Below are 22,744 nucleotides of genomic sequence, written 5' to 3' on the forward strand. Positions count from 1 at the left end.
AGTGTAGTGACCCTCTGTCAGGCTCCAGCTCCACAGCAGGCTGACCCAGTTGTGGTGGCCTCTCAGGGCTGCCCTAAACCTCAGTTCTGGTGCTTCAGTGACCTCAGGTAAGACTACAAGCAGAAACAACCTCAACTAGAAGTTCAGTCCTGGACGGAGCTCCATTTTACAACAATAAACAAGAACTGGAGAGGGTGTGGGAAAATGTGAGCTGCTGGTACTCTACAACCACTCATGTCCTAGAACAGTATTTTAAAACAACTGTGGAGCTGTGTTTTATCAGTGTTTATAAACAGCATTAACTACTGTGTTCTTTGAATATTCACTACCTCTGAATCACTTCTGTGATGAAGGGACAGTACTGGGAAGGGTGGGTAGCGGTCCTCCTCCCTCTGGCACAATGCTCTTCCCTGTGCTCCACACCCAGGGACCTGTGTTAGGGGACATTGAGCACCAGGTGCCCCCATCTACATCAAACTTAGCAAACTTGAATGCATGCCTTCTGCAAACAAGCCATGGTGGAACCAGCTTTGAAGTTGCTTCCTACCTTCTGTACAGTTTGTAAAGTAAGGGTTTTATTATAAGATTTCATCTATTTCTAAAAAAAGATACTAGACTGTAAATGTTGTATAAAAATTGAAATTAATTTTAAAAATAAAAGTCTTGACAGATTTTTTTTCCCATTTCCATCCATGTTATTATGGCCTTCCTGTATTAGCCTAGAAGTAAAGTTTTGCCATTGCTTGAAGAAACTTCTTTTTCCTCCTCTGGGCAGCAAGCTGCAGGACATCCTCAGGGTTACTGGCATTGAGCTCTGTCTGGCCAATGGCTTTTATCTGACAAGAACAAGAGACAGGATGAGCAGCAGTGCTCTGAAATTGTGGCACTGCAGAGCTAGTTCAGCACTAGTGCCCCATAGGTGATTTATTTCTATGCCATCCTCCACTTCTCATCAGCATCCAGACTCCATTAAGAATTATACAATAAATTAAAATTGTAAGTGGTGACTCTTTTCAAAGACAGTTTCAGGAAGACAGAATACAGTAGTCTTTGGTTAAGTTAGGCTGCCAAGAGACACTGTGGCTGCCCCATCCCTGGCAGTGTTCAAGGCCAGGCAACCTGGTCTAGTGGAAGATGTCCCTGCCTATGTCAGGGGGTTGGAACAAGATGATCTTTAAGGTCCCTTTCAACCCAAACCATTCTATGAACCCCACTCCACCCTAGCACCCCTGTGAACTCACTGCTATCTGCCGCTTGTCTGTCTCTCCTCTTTTGTGGTGGAGATCTGAGGGTGAGTCAAGAAAAGACTGAGGTAGGAAATCAACTTTTTCCAGCCATGAGCATCTACTGTGAGCTCTGATGGTGGTATTCTAGTGAAAGGATACATGTCAGATACTCCAAGATGGTGACATCCCAGATGTATTCGTAGTAAGAATCCATGGCATCATGGCTGAAAGACCACATAGACCAGGTTACTAACACACTCATAACCCCTGTACATGTAGCTATAAACTTTGTTGTAACATTCACCTGTTTTGCTCTTGCAGTGCCTTAAATGCAGTTTTGTAGTCTACTTCTCTGAGGAACTGGCAGAGAATAGCTACCTGTAAGGAGAGACCCAGGGTGGGTTTCAATGTCTCAAATCCCCACAGAACCCCTCAGTAGTATTGCCCCTGCTCCAGCCCTGAGCCAGAGCTCCTTTCCACAGGGAGCACCTTCCAAGCACCTTAACTACAAGAGCAGCCGCAGCTCATGCTGCAATAACAACAGCTGTAACTAAAGGGAAGGTACTCAGCCCTATAGAAAATAAATATATCCATATACTAAGAGAAAAGGGGACAAAGAAACTCCAGATTCTTTCTACTATTTACAGCATTTCCAAGTATTTACTCACTAATTTCAGTCTTTTCAGTATCCTAGCAGCAACAGTAAGAACAAAATCTACTAATAGTGCAGATTGCATTTACAAGAAAATGCTGGATTCCATTTTACTTTCCTCCCCATTAACATCAGAATATAAACCAACGTTTTACTTACTGCCATGTTTCACCTCCTACCTGGGTGTGACAGTTGAGTAAAGAACAGCACTTTATCATTCTCTTTATCACCTGGAGAATGGTTAATAACAGAACACACATTTTGAAACACCAATACTGGAACACAACAGTAACTTATTTCATATTTCGTAAATGCAAGGGACCATCTAACTGGCTGCCTACATCCTTACCCCCCCAACTCCTGTGTTCTAGCACACCCACTGGTGGACTGAGCTTTCATCCCTGAGGAGACCTCACAGGGGTTATAGTGTGTGGTACAGAGAGCACTGTGTTTCTGGTGTAAGAGCCAAGCTGCAGCCTATTAAAAAGTGTTATTTTTATCTCCTGCTGCCTAGAGCCAAGGCCTGATGGAATGTGGGAATGGAACAGCACCAGGGCAGGTATACACTGGCACATGTGACAGAACACTGTGAGCTGGGACTCCTGCACCACCGCAGCCTGGCACAAGGGAGACACAGACTGGACAGGGCTGTGAACACCAAGGGTGATCCCTGACCAGGGTCTGAAGCTCTCAAATGCTGTATGAACAGGACCATGATGGGAGCAGCAGTTGGCACATAAATCACTACTTTCTCTGGGTCCAGACAGCTCCTTCCTATTGCTCACCAAAATGCAGCCTGCATGTAACACACCTGCTTCCTGACAAACCAAATGCCTGGATAAAGGTTAGAGTGACTGAAAGGCGCCACTGAACACAATGTGGCTGGGACCAAAGACTCCTGCAATACACAGGGATTCTTACTCATGGCACACTCACAACTGGGTGCCACTTGTTACACCCACTTGCAAAGTGGGTATGTACCCACTGTGTGTAGTGTTGCACCTCCAGCATGCTTCAGCAGTGGTAAGTTACAGTCTCACCCACCTCCACATCTCCTTGCACAGCAATACAAAATCTGGCTACAAGGCTACAAGAGTGTGGGCCTGGGGAGCCATTCTGGCTCTACACAGAATGAGGACACCAGCTGCATCCAAAAAGAGATTTTTGTACATCCAAAGCTCATTTTAGCTCACCTGGTCTGTGTATACATCTGGTGGCACCATCTTATTAAAGAAGTCTGAGCACACAGCTCCTGCTTGGAGATAATAGTGAAGGGCTGCTGAGTACTGATTTGTTGCTGCAATGGAAAAAAGCAAAATAAGGCCTCTAAAGTAAACACAGCAGTTATTTCTAAGTCTGTTATCAATTGTTTATGGAATGACTTGGATACATCTCCCTTACTGCTGAACTCTACTGGGAAAGTGACTTCCATATCACTGTTTAAAAACCCCAACACACAGGAGGTGGTAAAACAGTGATGGACAGAAAACTACACAAAGAAGAGGGCCAACAACACAGAGAAGTTCTGCCTGTCCATTCACTTAATAGAAGACTCAAATATTAGAGGCTTCAGTAATTACAGCACTCAAGGGTCAACTGCCCTAAAAATGTTAAGTTAATGATGACATTTATAGTTTCCCCTACCCTAAAAGCAAGTCCACTGAAAGCTACGTCTCTCTGTGGGTTTAGACAACCTCCCAAACTCACCTACTCTACTGCACCTGTGGATTCTGAACTCATCTGTCACAAGCTTCTTTTCATAAGAGGAAATTTAAGGAACATTATGTCAAACAAGTCCTGGAGCAGCAAAGCACCCCTCACACATGCTGAAAATAGACATCAGTTTCACTTACCAAAATAAATATCTGCCTGAATAATTAACCAGAAGTGGTTGTTTGCGTTGATGGTCAGTGCGTAGCTCACCAGCTCTTTCACTGTCACAGTCACAGCTTCAAAGTCCACTGACTGGAGACTAAGGATAAAAAAACAGAAGAAAAGTAATTCCTAAGTGATCAGTTTGCTTTTTTAAGCACAGATCTGATTTCCCGTCTAGTTTTAAGTCCAAAGCACCTTGCATGAAGCGTCAAGCAAAAATAACTCCAGGAAGACTTAGTGCTGACTAACACTACTGTTGAATTGTTTCACTGCTGCAAGTCTGACTGAACAAGTACACCCTTCACAGACTTAAGACAAGAAATCAGAACTCTACCTGTGGCTTACACTGTGCAAAACCACATCTGCTCAGTTTCAAGGACTTTGAAGACAACACCTGAAACCACTATGAATTTATCATAGCATCCATATACCACAGACAGCAATCTCTGGAAACCTATGGAACAGGCTTGGAAAGGAAGGAGGGAATGGTTTGATACATTGCTTGGGCAGCCATTCCTGAAGTTTGTGTGGAACTTCCAGTTTTAAAAACATGTTTTTACTCACCCTACTGCTAAATTCTGGTAACACTGAACAATTTTCTTCTGCTTGACCTTACAATACACACTGAAATCTACACCAGGAACAATAAGACTATGCAATCAGACCAGTTAAAGACAGGTTAACCACACTAAGCTTTACACTTTCCCTCTCTCACAGGAATCACCTCTCCCAGTGCATGCAAAGAATCTGAACCAATGAGGTTCTGGCCCCAAAGAGCCTTTAAATGTCACTGGAGAAATACAGTTTAATCCAACCAGAACAAATAAATATATACTATATGTCCCTTTGGCCATTACTCAAACACACCTCAAAAATGTTATTTTGTAATCAAGTATTACACAGTTCACATAGTTACACACAGCCCAGTAAAGCACACAGCTAAAACCACCCTCAGTTTCTTGTACTCACACTCCACCAGGACCTCAAAATCGGTAGCAAAACCCAATCAGACCAACCTGCGATGCCCTCACAGGGCAGAAGTCACACTCACACACAGTAATTAACACACAGCAACCGGAACCAAACCAATTATGTAAAAACGTACTTTGAAACCTGTATTTTTAATTATCATCTTACTTTGGAATGGAGGAGGGCCAGATGGAAATGTGCTCTGCTGCAATATCATTCACAATGTCTTCCTAAGAGAAGAAAGATTAAGAGAATTTACAAAGAGAAACCTTTCCAGAAAGCCAAGGACCATGTTTATGGTACGTACTAACCCGAACATTATGAAGCTTGACAAATAGGGACAATATTGTGGTTAAAACCAATGGCTCCTGTAAAAAGAAAAAAACATAAATAGTATTGCCATGAACTACTGAAACTCCAGTTTCTTTCCTAAGCTCTAAAGCTATGACATTATTACACAGAAACAGGGGAGTATTTTGTTGGGAATCCTGCAACACAAGGGTACTGCGAGAGAGTTTCTCCAGGAAGTCTTTAATTCATATTTTCCCAAATAACACCTTGAATATAAATTTCACTCAGGTTCTCCAAGTTTCTGTGGCTACTGCCGAGCCTTAAACTCAAGCTACGTACACTACAACTGCCTAAGCACTTACAAACCCACAAGCTATGAACGATTTCTATTCCTCTTACTTCTGCTGCCTTTATCATGCACGTAGCTGCCTCCTCCTCCCTCCAAAAGGGATGCTTTGCTTTGGGACAGCTGCAATATAATATATTCCTAATAGTAACAGATATCCACTGTCAGATTCAGGGTAATTTTTTCATAGGCTATGCAACACTGCTGTATGATAGCTATAGCAAATCCAGGAGTCCTTCAGCCATACAACACACCTATAGAGCTGTCAGAATTTCTGGAATTTAAAAGGAAAAGGCCCGAAAAATGCTCTATCAAAAGGAAGTTTGGGTTGCAAACACATTCTCAAGACCACTATAACTTACCCGAAGCTTTTTGATGAAGGACAGCAATTCACTCCTAAATCAGGGATACAAAACCCCATGTAAGTAATTGTCCGCAACAAAACATACATGCAAAGTTAATACTCTGGAAACTAGGTCCGTAAAGCAAATTCTTCACCTGCCAAAACAGCCTATCACCTCTAAGTTCACAAACATAGGGTACACAAGTGAAAACACTCAGGAAGGTCACTCGCTTCTAATACAGTCAGCTAGCAAGTTTTACATTTAAAAGAGGTTACAGAAGAGGTATGTGCTATTCCATCAAGCTACAAAAGGCAGAAAAATCACTTTGTAGTTAGTTACCCATTGACTCCAAAACGGAAAGCAACTGAGCTGTACTGTAACTCTTCCAGCTAGGATTGCAACAGTGACCTCCAGGCTTACAGAAGAGAGTGTGCAGTGATCATTCATGATGTACACCGATTTCCTCATCATGCCACACCAGAACCATCACCATAAAACAACCCGGACAAGCACAGCCTGTTTGGAAAAGGTTTCACTACTTCTTTTCCATAGTAATAGTGGGATCACTGCCCTTCACTAGTTGAATCAGAGGGGTCAGAAGACGTTCAGCATCCCAGAGTACACCTGTACTGCTTCCCTTTCCTTGCCAGAGTACAACTGCAACCTACAGCAAGCACATATCCTCTCTCACCCATCCCACTGCAGGATAAGCAAAAGCAGTTGGTCTTTAGGTACACATTAATCTGATTAGCTCACAAAAGGCAAAGAAACAGTCAATAGTTTGACAGGGGCATCTTTCCCAAGTTTGTAACATTGAAAGCTGTTTGATATAATCATACACCCCAGAATTTACCATAACAGGCAACTTGTAATTAGGCTTGAACATAAGAACAGGCTGAAAATATTTACTGAGAGGACAAATCAGAGAGTCCTGAATAAATCAGTCCAGTCAGTTAAGCTAAGACTGGCAGAGGTTAGGGAACTGACAGTGGAATTACTTCAGTCAAGAATAGTTTCTTCCTTTCCCTCTTCCCAGGAGCTCAGCTGAACGAAAATTTCATTTCAAGACTGAATAATATTTAGCTTTAAATTCAGAAACCTCAAGATACACATAAACACCAATGCTGGTGTTTACGTAGGTGTTTAATGCAGTTATAAGGGTAGTAAATCACAGAATCCTAGAACACCAGGTTGGAAGGGACCTCAGTGATCATCTGGTCCAAACTTTCTTAGCAAAGCATGACCCCAGATGGCCCATGACCCTACCCAACCAAATCACAAACAAATCCAGAAAGTGTAATCTACCACTTCCCTGGGGAGATTATTCCAATGGCTGATTATTCTTATTCTGAGAAATTGCCCTCTTGTGTCCCACTGCAATCTCCTCAGTAGTACCTTATACCCATTACCCCTCATCTTTTCCATGTGACTAACTGTGTAAAAAAGGAAGTTTCCATCTTCTTTGTAGCCACCCTTTAACTACTGGAACATGGTAATAAAAGGTCTCCCCTAAGCCTTCTTTTCTCTAGGCTGAACAAACCCAGTTCTTTCTCCCAGCCTTTCCACATAAGGCAGGCTTTCCCAACCCTTGGATCATTTGTGACCCTTCTCTGGACCTCTCCAGCCCATCCATGTATTTTTCTGTAGGGCAAGTACCAAAACTGAGCACAGTTACAGTCAAATGGAGCCTGCAGAACAATTCCAGTTAATGAAAAGCAGACACCTGCAGTTAGTCAGCTAAACTGCCCTCTAGATACTACTGACTTTACTCGAAGAGCTACACTGGTTATAATGGAGCACAGACACATACGCTTCAGTATCTGTATTTTGACCTCAATCCCACACACTCCTCTCCCTCTGAAAAGGCAACACATCACCACTAATATCCACCACTGCCATTGGGTGAACTGTTTACTCAGTAGAGCCCTTTAGCTGCTGCCACCATTTTGACAGCAGAATCCAATTTCTGAAGGGAACAGTGGGTCAAATATACAATTCAAACAATCTTCAAAAATAATTTAAGCAGACAGACCTGTACATAATGCCCAGTGTAGACTCCCTGTGTTTTATCAAACTCACTCTGCCATCATTCCCCCGTTTATGCTGGTTAGATACGCTGCAGATTTGTACCACAACTTCCCAAAGGTCTTTAGCTGTCCGTCTGCTTTCTTTGGGACCTGGAAGCTCTTTGCAAGTAGCAGCCAGCAATTGTCCCAGCTATACAGTGCAAGAGAGAAAAATACAGTAAGCACAGCTTCTCTGGACATTGACTACAGCAAAGGCGTTTAAAATGGCTAAACAATTAGTTTAAGTTACAAACTACAAAGCCATGTGACTAAACTCTGCAGCAGAGGACATGAGGAACCTGGAAAACTGGAATTAAACAGCAGAGAAGTTATACCCTAAGAAAACTAATAGAAGGATATTTTACTATTACAAGTTCCAGAAAGCAAGCTTTACACTCTACTACAGTATACAGCATAAAACCTAAACCCTGTAAAATACAGTTTTATAAAGACTGTCTCCAATAAATAATCCGAACTGATACTGACACCCTCTGCTACAGAGAAAAAAAATTGAAGCTCAGGACCGAAATTAGGAAATACCACAGGTAAGCAGAGCAGGCCAAAAATGAACCTGTCCTGGAACATGATCTGCTTTCAGCTTCACTGCCAGACTCTGAAGCAGGAACTGTAAAACCATTTTGAAAGCAGATTTTCCAAAAAGGCAGTGCTTGGATATCTCCAAAAATTCAAAACTGGCATTGGGTTAAAAAACAGAACCATCACAGCGCACCTGGAAAACAAGTGCCTTACAAACAGAGCAACAACCAGATACAAAGCCTGAGATCTGCACACTACACTCTTGCAACACAGCCTTCATGTCTTTAGTGACCTGTCAAACACACTTGTTACTTAGCCCTGCTGTCTCCTATCTCAGACCTAAGTCATGACAGCCACAAAACCCAACACTCCAGAGACAAAAGGGCACATGCTTTTGAAAGTACTAAAGACCCCAGCAGGAAAAAGTAAATTACAGACTGAAAAAGCTTTGAGACTGAGCACTATTTACCTTCACATAAGGATTAGTTTGAACCAGAGATAATGGAACTTGCATGGTCAAATACTCATTCTCACACCAGTTTAATAGGAAGGCAACACATTCTTCAGCTATAACTTGCCGAAGAGGAATATCTGGAAGAAAATGTGTTCTTCGCTTTATTTATTATGTTAATTTTTTTTAACATACACAGTGTTATATGAAAACAAGCAAAACCCATTCTCCCAGATTAGATATTTCTGTTCCATAGCTATCACAGAAGAACATGATACTTAGTCCTACAAGAGACCTCACCTCTGAAAGCTAGGAGCAACAACAGCATTACATTAATCCCTCAGCATGAAGCCATGTTTTATCCTTCATGACACTGCTATTCTCATTTCCAGCTTTTAAGAACTAATCAGACTTCTAAAGCCTCACTAAAACCAGTGTCAAACTTCACAACTGTTTTTCCAATTACACTTCTAAATGGTAAACCTGCCACATAAAGTTGTTTTCTTTATTCCTCTCTCACCAGCTTTGTACTTTATTGTGTCCCACAAATGACAGCAATGTACTTACCAGGAACTCTCATTTCCAAATATCCTCGGACTCTGCTTATAAGGTCAGAAGGAGGACGCTCTCCAGAAGCGCCAGGTCCAGCTTCATGAGTGTAAATGTCCAAAAGTAGCATTTCATTCAACATGACTTGGCGGAGTTTTGGAGAAAACTCTGTCACAAGCTCCAAGCAAGCAGCAAAAAGCTGTTTTGCATGGACAAAATCCTGCAATGAGGATATGCATTAATGATTCCTAATGGATTCATAAAGGAGAAGACTAAGAGTTAATGCAGTTCTCAATTTTTGAATCCTATGGCCTTGCTGTTAAGTTAACAGTTCTAGATTTTTCAAGGAAATCAAGAAGTAAACATACCAGAAGTAACTATTGGCATATTGGGTGCCGTGGGTTTTTTTTATCTTGTAGTTTAGCAAACTACAGTATTCTCAACTACAAGAAAAATAGATCAGCATTCCAATAAATTCCTCGTGTGAAACTGGGTTTAGATGCAACATGGTTTAGTGCATCATGATCAAAACTTCATATGAATGAAATAATCTCCAAGCCCAACTAACTGGAAAGCCATTATCCTTGGTCTGCTGATGGAATTCTTGGGAAAGAAATACTGAACCCTTACTTGACACATAGCACTGGTTACTACATCTCCCTCACATCCCATTTTTCCAATTCTTTCTCTCAAGAATGGCTTTCCATATTTTCAGTGTTGCTGAAATTCAATTGCTCAAACTCACTCACCAGTACCTTTAGATGACTTGCTCACCTTAATAGCACAGCAGTGTAATCCCTTTGCCATAAGGATGTAGACCAAATCCCTAGTCAGACTGTCTTTGATTCCTAAAATAACATTGCCGTAAACATTTGGTACTTCCCACTGGGAGAGAAATACATAGGACATTTGCACAGAAACAGGTTTTAGAATTCACATCACTGCTCATGTTATAAACAAAACTCAAACACTTACAATTACTGCCATCTAAGTGCCAAGTCCTTCATTTTTATATCTAATCAGAAGTAATGTATTGCTCTAATGGAAGTTTGATAAAGAAGGCTGGCTATGCTACTTTGCTCACACTCTGAATCTGCAATAATTGGGCGAGGGGAAAAAAAGACAAGAAATCCTTATTTAAAAAAAAAATAATAATAATTATATCTCCTCCTCTCTTCTGCTGCCAGCTTTTAATGTCAGCTTAAAAGTTTAAATATTTAAAGTAATATTGGTGACTAGTCAGAACACTGAAAGCAAAAGCTACAGAAATCTGTTTTCTCACAAGGAAAGCCTATGATTCAGCCAGTAATTCCTTAAAATGAAGGTTATACGTTTTGCTTTAATACTTTCCATAGAGAATGAGAGTGTACGTATTTATCATCATTCTTATTAAACCACCATTATGCAAAAAAGGGGAAAAAAAAATTAACCATGCTGAGGATCTATGACAAGATGTTTACTGTTCATTGCAGCATGACACCTAACCAGACCTTGGATTTCACTTATGAGCAGATGAATTACCTTATTTGAAATTGTCCAGAATTGGCGTTCTGAAGTCATACCATGCAACTCAATTAAGATCTGTCGAATCCTCCAAGGATCTACTGACAGTATGAGCTGATGTTCAAGCTGGCCAATATTGACACTTGCTGAAGCTAGAAGAAAAATCAATCAGGTCTTCAACACATTCCTTCTTAACATAGATGCTTATATTCCTTTAGTATATAAGAATTTAAACATACCAGGGTAAGAACAGCAGATACATCAATGCTTCTGAAGGTCACATACATTCCTTTATGCCTTTCCAGAAACACCATGTGCTAGCTTCCCAGCTCCCCCAATCTAAAGGGCTACTTGCAATGCCCCCTTTTCTCACAGCAGCAGCTCTGAGTATTCCATTACCCTTGTCACAGTGGTGTTCCTGTACAGCCTTAGTGAAAATATATATTTTCACAACTGGCTTAAGTCAAGGCAATGTCAGCTCTTTCCAGCTTCAGTCACCTACAGGCACCTCTTATGTCAGCTTTGACTTGTTCAGCTGCACAGCGTGACAGCTGTACCTGGAAAATGAACTGGCTGAAAAGGTTTGTTTCACTTTGATAAGTTTAAAAAACATCTGGCCATGACTCCTGGGCCAGCTCACCAAACAGACAAGCATTAATACTCCTCTAAGTACAGAGGTGGTTTGCCCTTTCTGGCAACAGTAAAAACAGCCAGATTTAGCTCAAACTAAGTGCCGCATATCTCTCACTTGGTTGGATGGGGTTTTAAACAACCTGGTCTAGTGGAAGGTGTCCCTGCCCATGGCAGGGAACTGGAGCTAGATGATCATTAAGGCCCCTTCCAACCCAAATCATTCAATGATGACACATTTATTTGAGCATATCTATTAAATTCAGTTGAGATACAAGCAACACACAAGCAAATAATAGTCATCTCCTTGAACAAGTAGGACATTCACCAACTAAAAATGGAAAGTATTCTCTCTGAAACCATCATCTCAAACTTTTTTGTAGAACAGACCTGCACATAGTAACTTCAAGCATGGAAACAGGTCACTGCCTGCATATATGTTAATGGAAATGCTGTGAAAAATACCTGGGATATCATAAAAAGAAGCCACAGGTTTTGTGCACAGATTGATTCGAGGTGATCTCTTCCGCATTTGATCAATGAGGAGCTTCCGTTCATCATCTTTCAGCAGTTTCATGAACAGCTCGTGAGATGAAATCATGAAGACAAGCTGAAGATCTTCCAAACCCAAACACAAGTTTCTAAACAAATGAAGAAGTTAATACATGAGCAAGCAGGAAAAAGCTGCTCATTTTTTCTGCTGTAAGTTCTCAAAATAATTTATTGTGTTGCATTACACTGCTTTCAAAGTGTGAATTCACGTTATCTTAGTATGGCTACGTACTTGAGAAATGCTGCCATTTTTCTTTTCAACACTTCAGAAGCATTTTCCAAGTTTAATGATTTTGAACAAACCTGGGAAAGAAAGCAGAAAATAACTAAGCAGCTCCTTAGAACACTTACAATTAGTTACACACAGTGTTTCTACCCATACAATTAGTTACACAGTGTTTCTACCCATACAATTAGTTACACAGTGTTTCTACCCAGTTTTCTGACTCACAATTAGTATCAGCCCCTAACTCCCTCTCTCAAGCGAGGCACCAAAGTATCTGACAAACATTGTAGCCATCACAGATGGATCAGTTTCTCTCAGCCTGCACCAGGCAGGCTGTTTCAGACAACTGCAATCTTTCATCAGACACAATTCACACTCCTTTTGCCTATTCCTCTGATATTTAGGTCTGCTGACACTGAGTGCCACAGAATCGGTCATACTTAATAAGATTATTAAGTATATAACAAAGTTCTTTCACAGAAGTTTAAAAATGAACCAACATTTCTAAGTGCAAATCTGTGAGATTCACTAGAATAGTTAAAATAGCAGCAGTTGAAAGATAACTAGGTAACTGAATTAAATTGCCAGCTTTTACTTGCTTTGAAGTTCTTAAAGAATTTGGTTTTGCTCCATTCACCAGTATCTCTAATTAAATGATGTCAAGGAATAGCAGCAATTTCAAATCCAATCTGAAACAACAGGTCAACTCTGGAAAGATGTTCTCCAACACGGAGAAATGGAAATGGAGCTATAAATGCAGATGCAAGACTGATCACAGAGTGTGATTGTAAAGTAACTTCTCAAACTTTAATCAACTTTCTTGAAGTTAGTACAAAGTATTTCTCCCTGCTTCAGAAATCTGAGCATTCCTTACAACAATAATACTGTTTCCCCTTCTAATTTCAGGTAATTTTGTTTACCTCAAGGAGGAAGTCTATTTTCTCTTTGCTGGGTTTCAGGAACAGTTGACAAAACTGAACATCAACTGTTCGACCCTGCAGTACATCACAGACTGTGTTGCACACGCAGACTTTGAAGCAAACTTCATCCAGAGCATCATTCCTGCATGAACACAAAACTGAAGATCACAGAACATCTCTGACAAGTGGAACTGACAACACAGCTGACATTCCAAAAGATTCAGGAACATCTGTGCATCTCAGAATACTCAATCACTGTACAAAAATCAAGACAAATAACCAGAACATATGGCTTCCTTCTCTTGATCCTTCTCTGCATGGCTTGACTAGATTGCAAAGTCATGCTCCTCCATCCATCTCTGTCTAGTGCTCATCCCTGAAGTTGCTCTGTATCAGTCATATCAGAGATGAAATCACCCCTAGACACTGCTAAGTTACAGCCTCCAAGATTCTCTCACAGGAGACACTTGTTTGTTTCCTTTCTGGTTGATGTGAAAACTGAATTCAGTACCTACTAAGTTTTTATACAAGAGGCTGTTACCATCAATACTTCTTTTTTTCTCACATGTGTAAAACTGGACCTCTCACTTCTTCAGCAGAAAAACCTGTAGGCAGCTTCCCTTCAGAGAAGAATTATCATCATGATTACATGGAGATACTTTCCATATAGACCCCATTCAAGTGCCTAAGCTCCAGAGAAGGTTGAATTTTGGATTCAGCCATTTGCTTAGCACTTCTCAGCTGGGAGCCATCCACAAGCTACCCTTGTAACGTAAGACTACTGGTAACAGAAATAAAGGCTCAGGTTTCTTGGATTTGTTGTTAGAAGATTTTCTCTACTTTCTATGATGAACATAACTTATGAAAACTGCTTTTCATCACCATTGAACAGATCATTATTTAATGTCTCACCCTTGTTGAGATTTTTGGAAGAGTTCTCTCAGCACTGATTGCCTGAACTGAACAGGTAAACTGAGGGTTAGGTTATCTTCAAGGAATATAGTCACTATATCCTATAACACAAACATAGTTGGAATAGTCAATACATAATGCAAAAGACACAGTTAAAGTAATTTTCTATCTGATAGAAATGATCAAACAGAAGCAACTTGTACCCATGTGTGATACTCAAATTCATTAAACAATTAGAAAGGGACCAAATGATGTAAGTTCACTATCAGAGAACCAAAGAAAAAAAAAAAAACAAAACAAACCACCCAAAACCAAACATCAAACTTGCAAATCCCAATGGTATTATTTTAATCTAAAAGTATCAAATTATATTCCTACTTATGTGTTCTAAACTGCTATGTTAATGGTTAACTAGAACACTTAAATTTATTAAAATCCCTATCAGTTCAGGTGGAATCATCCAAATGGAATGAGATCAAAACCCTCAAATACATGTAGGTATATTTAAGCATCCTACCTGATAGTTGCCAGATTTCATACACCTATGGATTTGACTATAAGGAGTTGCCTGTTGAGATGCATCATCAGAAGACAAGGTAAGAACTCCACATGCTTGACAGTACCCAGCTAACCGTTCTTCATCTATGGTAAAGTGTAGTGACGATGAACCATTCTGAAAAGTAAGGGTTAATCAAACCTTAGTGGCTGAAGTATTAGGAAGCATAAGCTTAGTTTGGAAACATTAACAGAAACTCGCAGTTCCCCCAGGTAACAGCAAAACAACAAAAGAATGTGCATGTACAGACTTCTTTTAAAAGCATACTTTTATATGTACTTTTTACATCTTAGACCATGTTTTGTCTATTTAAATAAAATTCTGAGTTTTGCAGGCTTTAGAGTATAAAAAAGTGAAATAAAAAATGAATTAATTATAAACTAAAATACTGTATTTTTTAGAAGGTCAGAGCACAGACAATATGATTTCCAAGGGAAAGTCAGATAAAAAAAAGAATAGCAAGTGCTGTATGGTTACCTTCCTCAAAAAACACATCACCACAATCAAAATACCACAATGGACACAGAATGTGCTGTTCAGCCCAGTTAATATTAGCCCCGAAGGTGTTGTCATTGCATTTCTTGCATCAAAACAACTGTGTATGGCAATACACAGAACAAAGCAGCAATATACTGCAGCCAATTAATATGATTTCATACAAGAAATGTAGGAAAAAACCCACAAAAATTGTTGTTTAAATCCCATGAAGTTTCTTTAGAAACTGCATCATTAACAGTTATTAAATGGCTGAAAAATGAAGAAATAAGTTAGGCAAGGTTTGTTTTCAGAAGAGCTGGATACACATGCTAATAAAACACTGGGTACCTTTGCAATCAACTCCTTTGTTTTGAAAAACATTTCTTTAGCTTTTTCATGAACAGCTGCGTTTGTAGATCCTTGTTGAAAATAGATTGCACCCAAATCATAGCAAACCTACAAACAGCAGTGACATAAAACACATTATTTTGGAAACTGATAAGACATGCTAAGCAGACACACCAAGCAGACACGCTAAGCAATTTGCCTAAAGAAATAGACATGAATTGAAAGCTTTAGCACAGAATGTAAGCTACCTGGCACTGTATCTCCTCTGCACTGATTTTCAGTCCAGCTGTGGAACTCTCAGTTTCTCCATTCACCATACCAGGCTCCATGGCTAATAAATCCAGAGTTCTTATAGTATGGACATAAAGATCTTTGTTTAATTTAAGTGCTCCTTCCAGGACCAGGATGGAATCAGCAGCCTGCTCTTTCAACTGTAATAGTTCAAATGCATTGAAAAAAAGAAACTTTTTGGTTTTGAGGTTAGCTTTGGGTTTAAATTAACACTAGGAATGTAACAGTACAGTAAAATCATAGAATAGTTAGGTTGGAAAGGACCTTAAGATCATCTAGCTCCAACCCCCCTCTCATGGGCAGGGACACCTCACACTAAACTATGCCACCCAAGGCTTTGTCCAGCCTGGCCTTGAACACCGCCAGGGATGGAGCATTCACAACCTCCCTGGGCAACCCATTCCAGTGCCTCACCACCCTTACAGTAAAGAATTTCTTCCTTATATCCAATCTAAACTTCCTCTGTTTAAGTTTTAACCCGTTAGCCCTTGTCCTGTCACTACAGTCCCTAATGAACAGTCCATCTCCAGCATCCCTATAGCCCCCCTTCAGATACTGGAAGGCTGCTATGAGTAAAAGGATAGTAAAAGAAAGTCCTTATATACCTGTCTTATTGCTATGTAGAATCTGTGACTGTATTTCTTGTAATTTATGGCTCCTGCTTTAGTTTCAGGCACTCAGAGAAACAGGATTAAACCCTTACTTCCAGTTTAAACAAAATATTTTTCTATTTTATCCACCATCTTTTTGTTCATTTTTGAAACATTAAGTTATATGTAAGTTTTAGTTATTTCACAGCTGAAGTAATACTAGCTTCTACATGAACAGCAACATTTTTTTCAAACATGTCAATGAATTGGTAGAACAAACATTATTCATGCTTGGCTATTTGAAAAAAAGAAAACCCATGAAAAAATAAAAGAATTGTAGAAGATGTATAATACAAATTCATTAACTGAACCCAAGTAGTACAAGTGCAGGAAAATGAGCTAGGCTACTTATGGAAGCTTATGAAAATAGCCAGGCTACTTTCAAAGGGAAACAGTAAGTGCTGAGTTTTGCTGCCATATGATTTTGCAGCTTAAGCACAGTATGGTGTTAGTAACTCATCACACACTGATTTTGCAAAGGTTTGCTCAATTCATATGGTGCTAAGGATGGGCTGATGTAAAATACTTCAGTCACATAACACACATTCCATACTACATGCCGTGCAGAGACCACACTGTCCAGAACACACAGAAATGTGGAACATACTGTCTGGAACTGTAGCAAATATGGGAAGTGCCAAATATAAATATATTGAATTCAACAAAACTGTGATGTAAATATTAATTTCCTGTCTATTCATATTTACACGTAAATTTAAGCAAAAATAAGGGGGAGGGGGAAGGTCTCACCACTTTCAAAATATTGTCAGTTAGTTCCTTTTCTTGCTGCATCTGATTCATCCTGTACAACAGAGAGAAGATGTCAAGATCTCAATTATAAGGCAAACCTGCAAGTTTGATATGTACCAAGCATGTCTGAAAGGAAAATAAGAATACACTTGAAATAAATTAAGTTTTCCAGGACTAAAACTAGTCATTTTAAGCAACTATATGTTACTAACATGATTTAATCCACTTAGAAATTAAATTTCTGATTACAAAATACACACAAAATTCAAATTACTTATACCTGAAACTTACACATTTAACTGAGGTGGACCAGGTTTCACCTGCTTTACAGGAAAGCTACTTTGAACGATGGTTCTTATGGCCCTACACAGGGGAGAAAAGTAAGCAAAGAAGTGTAACAAGCAGGTTACATATCTCAAAAAGACCAGTTTACCATTTCAGATACATTATACCATTATATATCCTCTGCTCAAGAGCACATCTAATATTTAAGAAATGGTCTTGAGTCAATAAATAGCTAAAAACCAGCATTCTGTAAGGTGAGAGCTCAAGCCACAACCTTGACTACATTTTAGGGAACAAAACCAGCTGTAAAATAGCTTTTCAGACTCAGCTCTTCATTATAATCTATATATAGATCACAAAACTACTATTGGAGATTCTTCCTGAATGTAGAAGTATATTGATAGAAGAAAACATTGCTTTGTTGTATCATGATTTTAAGACTATTGACTTAAAGAAGTTTACCATCTGTTGTAGAGCAGTATTGCCATTGCAGTGGTTGGGGGTAAGCTAGCCAGGTCTACATCCACATGTTTAGTTCCTGGAGGAACTTTGCTGATACACAGAAGCTCATTCAGTAGCATGTTCAAAACAGGAACCGACAAGCTATTAAAAAAAAAAAGGAAAAAGAGAACAAGATATTTCATACAAACATCCTACTTACGGGATGTTTAAAATAATATACACTACTATTCAGTATTATATTATTACTTACCATCCCATGGAAACAAGCATAGTATCTTTATTCAGTATAATGAAATGCTCCATGTCAGACTGCGCTCTACATAAGGTATTTAAAGCGGTTACTAGTATCAGCAGCACAAATTAAGCCTCAATGGAAGGCTGCCCTGACAGCTGATTTAATAATATGCAGTACATCACCTAGTTCACATAGACACATCCCCAGAATAATCTGGTCACCCAGAAGAGCAGATCCTAGTTTATTAGCTATCCCTGTTAGAAATCCTTTGGAAGCAGTCCCAGATCATACTTCCACTGCAAACAGAACTTCACTCACGTAAAGGGAACATTTCTCTGCGCTATCATGGTTTATCTCCCTTTCTACAGCATCCACTAGCAAACACTGAAGACTAGGAACTGGAATACAGCGCTGTACAGCACTGTAAGTTATATTATGAAAAATGTACATTAGCTGGGACAGAACATTCCTTGATAAAATGAGAAGGCAAGCAGGCTGGACTACATCACCACTTCAAGATTCTGAGGTGTAATTTAACACAACTGAAACCCTATTCCTGATTAGAACATTATCAGAAATTAGAAGTGATCAGCTACTGTCAAAGCATCTTTGATCTTGTGAAAAATTTGTAATCTTTGCAGCCAGGTTTGAAAACAACCAGTGAAACTACACTTCCACCAACTAAAGGCAGAATTTCCGTTTAATAAATTTTGGTCTTGTGCTATTTCAGACTCCAGGTCTGCTATCAAGCTCTCATTTTAAACTAACAAATGCTGTTCTCACTATTCGAGATCCAGGAATCTTGTTTTCATTGGCAAGAGTAGAACATCATTCAACTGTTGATAACAGCGGAAGCTTTATAAAAAAGCTTGGCTCATGCTGTTACTTTATTCCTTTTTTAAACTATCAGGACTGAACCTTTAGGCATAATCAGTTAACAAACAAAAGCACATTTCTTAATGAAAAAACAATTTTAGGCTTCATGAGCTAACAGAACACTCTACTACAGAGACGCTAAATTAGTCGCTGAAATGAATTCACACTGGTTCTCAAAAAAACCCACCACAGATGGACAAAACAATCCTATCAAAACCCAGAATCAGCCAAATAGGATCATGCAGTAGGGCTGGTTTCTGAATCAGGATTATACCTGCATTTTAAGAAGCAAAGGTACCAACTGACAGAAAATACACCATGGACAAATGTCAGTATAAATGCCTTCTGGGAGAAGGTAAGCAGCCATTAAAAAAAAATCCAAACAGCAAAATCAAACAACAACCCTTTTGTACACATTCCTATATATCTGTTTTCAAAGCTACAGTATGTATCTATAAAAAAAATCCCTGTTATATGCCCATACAATACTTTCACAACTAACCACGGTAAAGTCTTCTGATTATCCTCTGCAGTCATGCTGTATCTTGCAAAGGTACTTTGGCAAGCAGTAATCCCACCCCAAAACACCTTACTAAGGCAGAAAAACATGACATATCTGATGAGATGACAAAAACATTATTCAGGGCAGGAGTAGAAGAACTTCACAGGTAAAAGTCAAGGACATCTCATTCCATTAACTCAAGAGAAATAACACAACATGATTTTTTTTTGTCACTGATGAAAATGTAATTTAAATTTCATCTTTATGCAGTTTAGATGTGCACATCTTTATGTGACCCACTATTCTTCCTCTCTAAATTATAAACAGTATTGGTTTGCTCACAGACATTGCCTTCATCAAAACCGTTTCCTGACCCACAGATGAAGTTGAACTTGACTTCAGTTGTCACACCCAAGACTTAATGTAAGAAAGATAAGGAGAAAAGGAAGCAAGACAGATTTCCATTTGATAAAATAACGATCTTGGGCCAGTTCAGTAATTTCACTATGAAGATGTACATATTGTACCTTTTCTCTAATACATCCAAATCCCACTTCAGATGAGCAGCAACTTTAAGAGCAAGAAGTTTTAAAATGCGATTTCTTTTGTTATCAGGTGGTGGCTGCACCTGGTTCTGTTCATTCACGGAGGGTTTTGAAGCCTGTTCCAAGAACTGGACAATCAGCTGCACAGGTGGTGGATCTGCAAAGAAACACAGCTACGCTTCAGATTTTAGGTAAGCCAGAAATTAATTTAGTGTTGCAGCTATCAACACAGATCTTCTTGTCATTTATACAACTGACATTATAACCTGCCAAATTCTCATCCCAAATGATATCTTGCTTATTCTGACTCAAATCAGGCTATTAACACATATTTAACCTTCAAATTTACTTGACCATGATAACCACATCCTCATACTTTTATTTCTTTTCACTAATTTGTATTAATTATGTTTCACTACTTGCATCTACGGAAAATAAATGTTGCCTCTCGAAATCACAAGTTAGCTGTTGTTAAAAACATACCTACTTGTAATTATCCTCTGTATTTTAAAATATAGATACAAGCAACTGTGGTACTTGTGAACGCGTTTAAAAGCTAACTCTATTGTAACTTCAGATCATAGAACACACTAAGACAGTCTCTCTAGTACCTCTGATTGGTTTTGAAAAACTGAAACCAAATCACAACTATTACACTTTCACTGAATTTTGAGAAACATGAAACTTGCATTATTATTTTAATTGCAAAATAGCAGTGTAAGATCTAAACACAAAGATGCTGCCTGACTATGACATTTACTTTTTGTAGAGGTAATACTATACAAGGTTATCTTGTTTCCTTCACCTGCTTGCAGAATTCATATAATGAAGATGTTGACTCTACATATGATAATCAAAATATCAGCTACTTCTAAATATAATCATTTTATTGTAATACACTGGGCTAGGTTTTTATGTATTCCAGGCCTAAGAAGACAAAGCAATTTCAGCACGGAGCCTTTAGGAGATCTCTAGTTTCTGGCACTATTAACACTCCAATGGGAGAAAACCAGCTGCAAATTGCAATGAGTTTTGCAAGCTGCACTTCATATTATAAAAGCCTTACATTTCCACGAAGAAAATCCACATATGCAAAGGGAAAAGTGATCTACCACCCAGGAAAGGTGGAGAGATCAAGTTATTAAATCTAAAAGTTAATGTAAAACAAGAAAAATATCTTCTTGACTACGTTAACTAAGTCTACACAGCCGCGTCTGCAGTGCCGCTGGGCCTAGTGCCCCGTCTCATCCTCAGCACCGTTGACTTCCCCGATACCGCAGGAACCGCTACCGCAGGGTACAAGCCCCACTGCAGCACACGCCTCTGCACCGCCAACCTTCCTTCCTTTCTTCCCCCGCCGCAGCCCCTCCGCGCCCAAGCCTGCCCCTCGGGCGGGGGCTTGTCAGCCACGACCTCACCGACACCGGGGAGCCTCCCGGGAGAAGCCAGAGCCGAGGGCCAGACAGAGTGACGGACGCAGGAGGCGAGTGTGGGGCGGCGCCTGGTCGGTAGCAGGCCCCGGGAAGGCGGAGGCAGCAGCCGAGCGACAGGCCGCAGCGGCCGGAAAGGGGCCAGCAGGGAAACGGGAGAACATTTCTTCCTCGGAGCCCGATAGAGACCGGGACTCAGGCCGAACCGCTCCCCACGCCGAAGGAGGGCCGCGCTGCCAGCAGGGCGGCCCCGCACGCACCGGGAGAGGGCTTCTGCAGGTGCTGCTCCAACAGCGCCTCCTCCAGCAGGAACTCGAACCATGAGGTCTGCGGCGGCGTGCAGGGCCGGCTAGAGGTGGCGGCCTCCCGGTCCGCCGCTTCCGCGCTCATCGCCGCCGCCTGTCCCGGAGGTCCCCCCGCCAGCACCGGCAGCCGCACACGTCGCCCCTTCCCCTACGGAGGCGGAGACGGCAACAAGATGGCAGCCAGCCCCGCCCTCCGCGCCAGGAGAGGGGCAGGGTCGCCCATGGCTCCGCCCCCAAGCCTTGAGCCGGTGCCTCTCTGGAGGTTGTCCTGTGGGGAGCGGATATGGTGTCTATGGGGTTGTGCGCTGGGTTCCACTGCTCACCTCCGCTTTAGGGGTTTGTGTCTTGTGTCTGCTGGTGGAAGAGCAGTCTGCCCTCCTACCGAAACCGCTGGCAGCGCGGGCTGGCCTCCCCTCGGCCATGGCGCTGGCTCCCCTTCCCAGCGCCACCGCAGCCTTCCCTCACCAGTGCCTGCACCGTGTCCCCGCAGCAGCATCACCTGTGCGCCCTGGGGCGAGAAGGGAGTGCTGAGAGCTGGGCACTTCCAGTGGCCAGAGCAGGCTCACAGCTCAGGCTAGGCCAAAATGACTAATCCTTATCCTCCTCCTGCCCATGCACACCTTAATGCCCTGTGGAAAGGCAAAGACAATCCATGAAGAAGGACAGGTTCTCATGAAGTCTCAGAAGCAGCTACTTTCTCTCAGCAGTAACTTCTGTCCACATTTACTTAATCCATGTCTGTCTATGCCACTCTAAGCTGCAACTATCCAGGAGCTGGTTCTTAAGCTTTTCAGACATCTTTGTTCCTAAGACATCAATGTTTGGGGAGGAAGCAGCATGATAGCAAAAGCTTTTATCTGTTTCAGTCATGTCTGATTTCCTCCAGTACTTTACCATTTTATATTTTCAGGCTCATGCAGTTGGGTAGCCTGTAATAGCAAGCGGGGTGGTGTGTGTGCTGTCAAGGGAGATGACAGTTCAGG

The 22,744-nt window shown here is 40.8% G+C and overlaps 1 protein-coding gene across 1 annotated transcript; it reads right to left on the minus strand.

Moving 5' to 3' along the window:
* Positions 1–553: 553 nt before the first annotated feature.
* On the minus strand, positions 554–21,959 carry INTS8 (integrator complex subunit 8). The gene is made up of 27 exons (XM_005150869.4): positions 21,717–21,959; positions 20,009–20,183; positions 17,869–18,009; positions 17,413–17,484; positions 17,122–17,173; positions 15,679–15,861; positions 15,431–15,538; positions 14,567–14,722; positions 14,050–14,150; positions 13,138–13,279; positions 12,224–12,294; positions 11,905–12,080; positions 10,828–10,961; positions 10,081–10,191; positions 9,325–9,526; positions 8,776–8,897; positions 7,736–7,920; positions 5,722–5,755; positions 5,034–5,090; positions 4,891–4,952; positions 3,732–3,850; positions 3,072–3,175; positions 2,058–2,108; positions 1,531–1,604; positions 1,386–1,450; positions 1,242–1,285; positions 554–836 (listed from the first exon to the last, which is right to left on the minus strand). Exons 1-27 carry the CDS (start codon positions 21,844–21,846, stop codon positions 720–722), a joined length of 2,988 nt encoding a protein of 995 aa, XP_005150926.2. The 5' UTR covers positions 21,847–21,959; the 3' UTR covers positions 554–719.
* Between the last annotated feature and the right edge of the window lie 785 nt (positions 21,960–22,744).

The sequence above is a fragment of the Melopsittacus undulatus genome, chromosome 1, assembly GCF_012275295.1.
Source record: "Melopsittacus undulatus isolate bMelUnd1 chromosome 1, bMelUnd1.mat.Z, whole genome shotgun sequence".
NCBI lineage: Eukaryota > Metazoa > Chordata > Aves > Psittaciformes > Psittaculidae > Melopsittacus > Melopsittacus undulatus.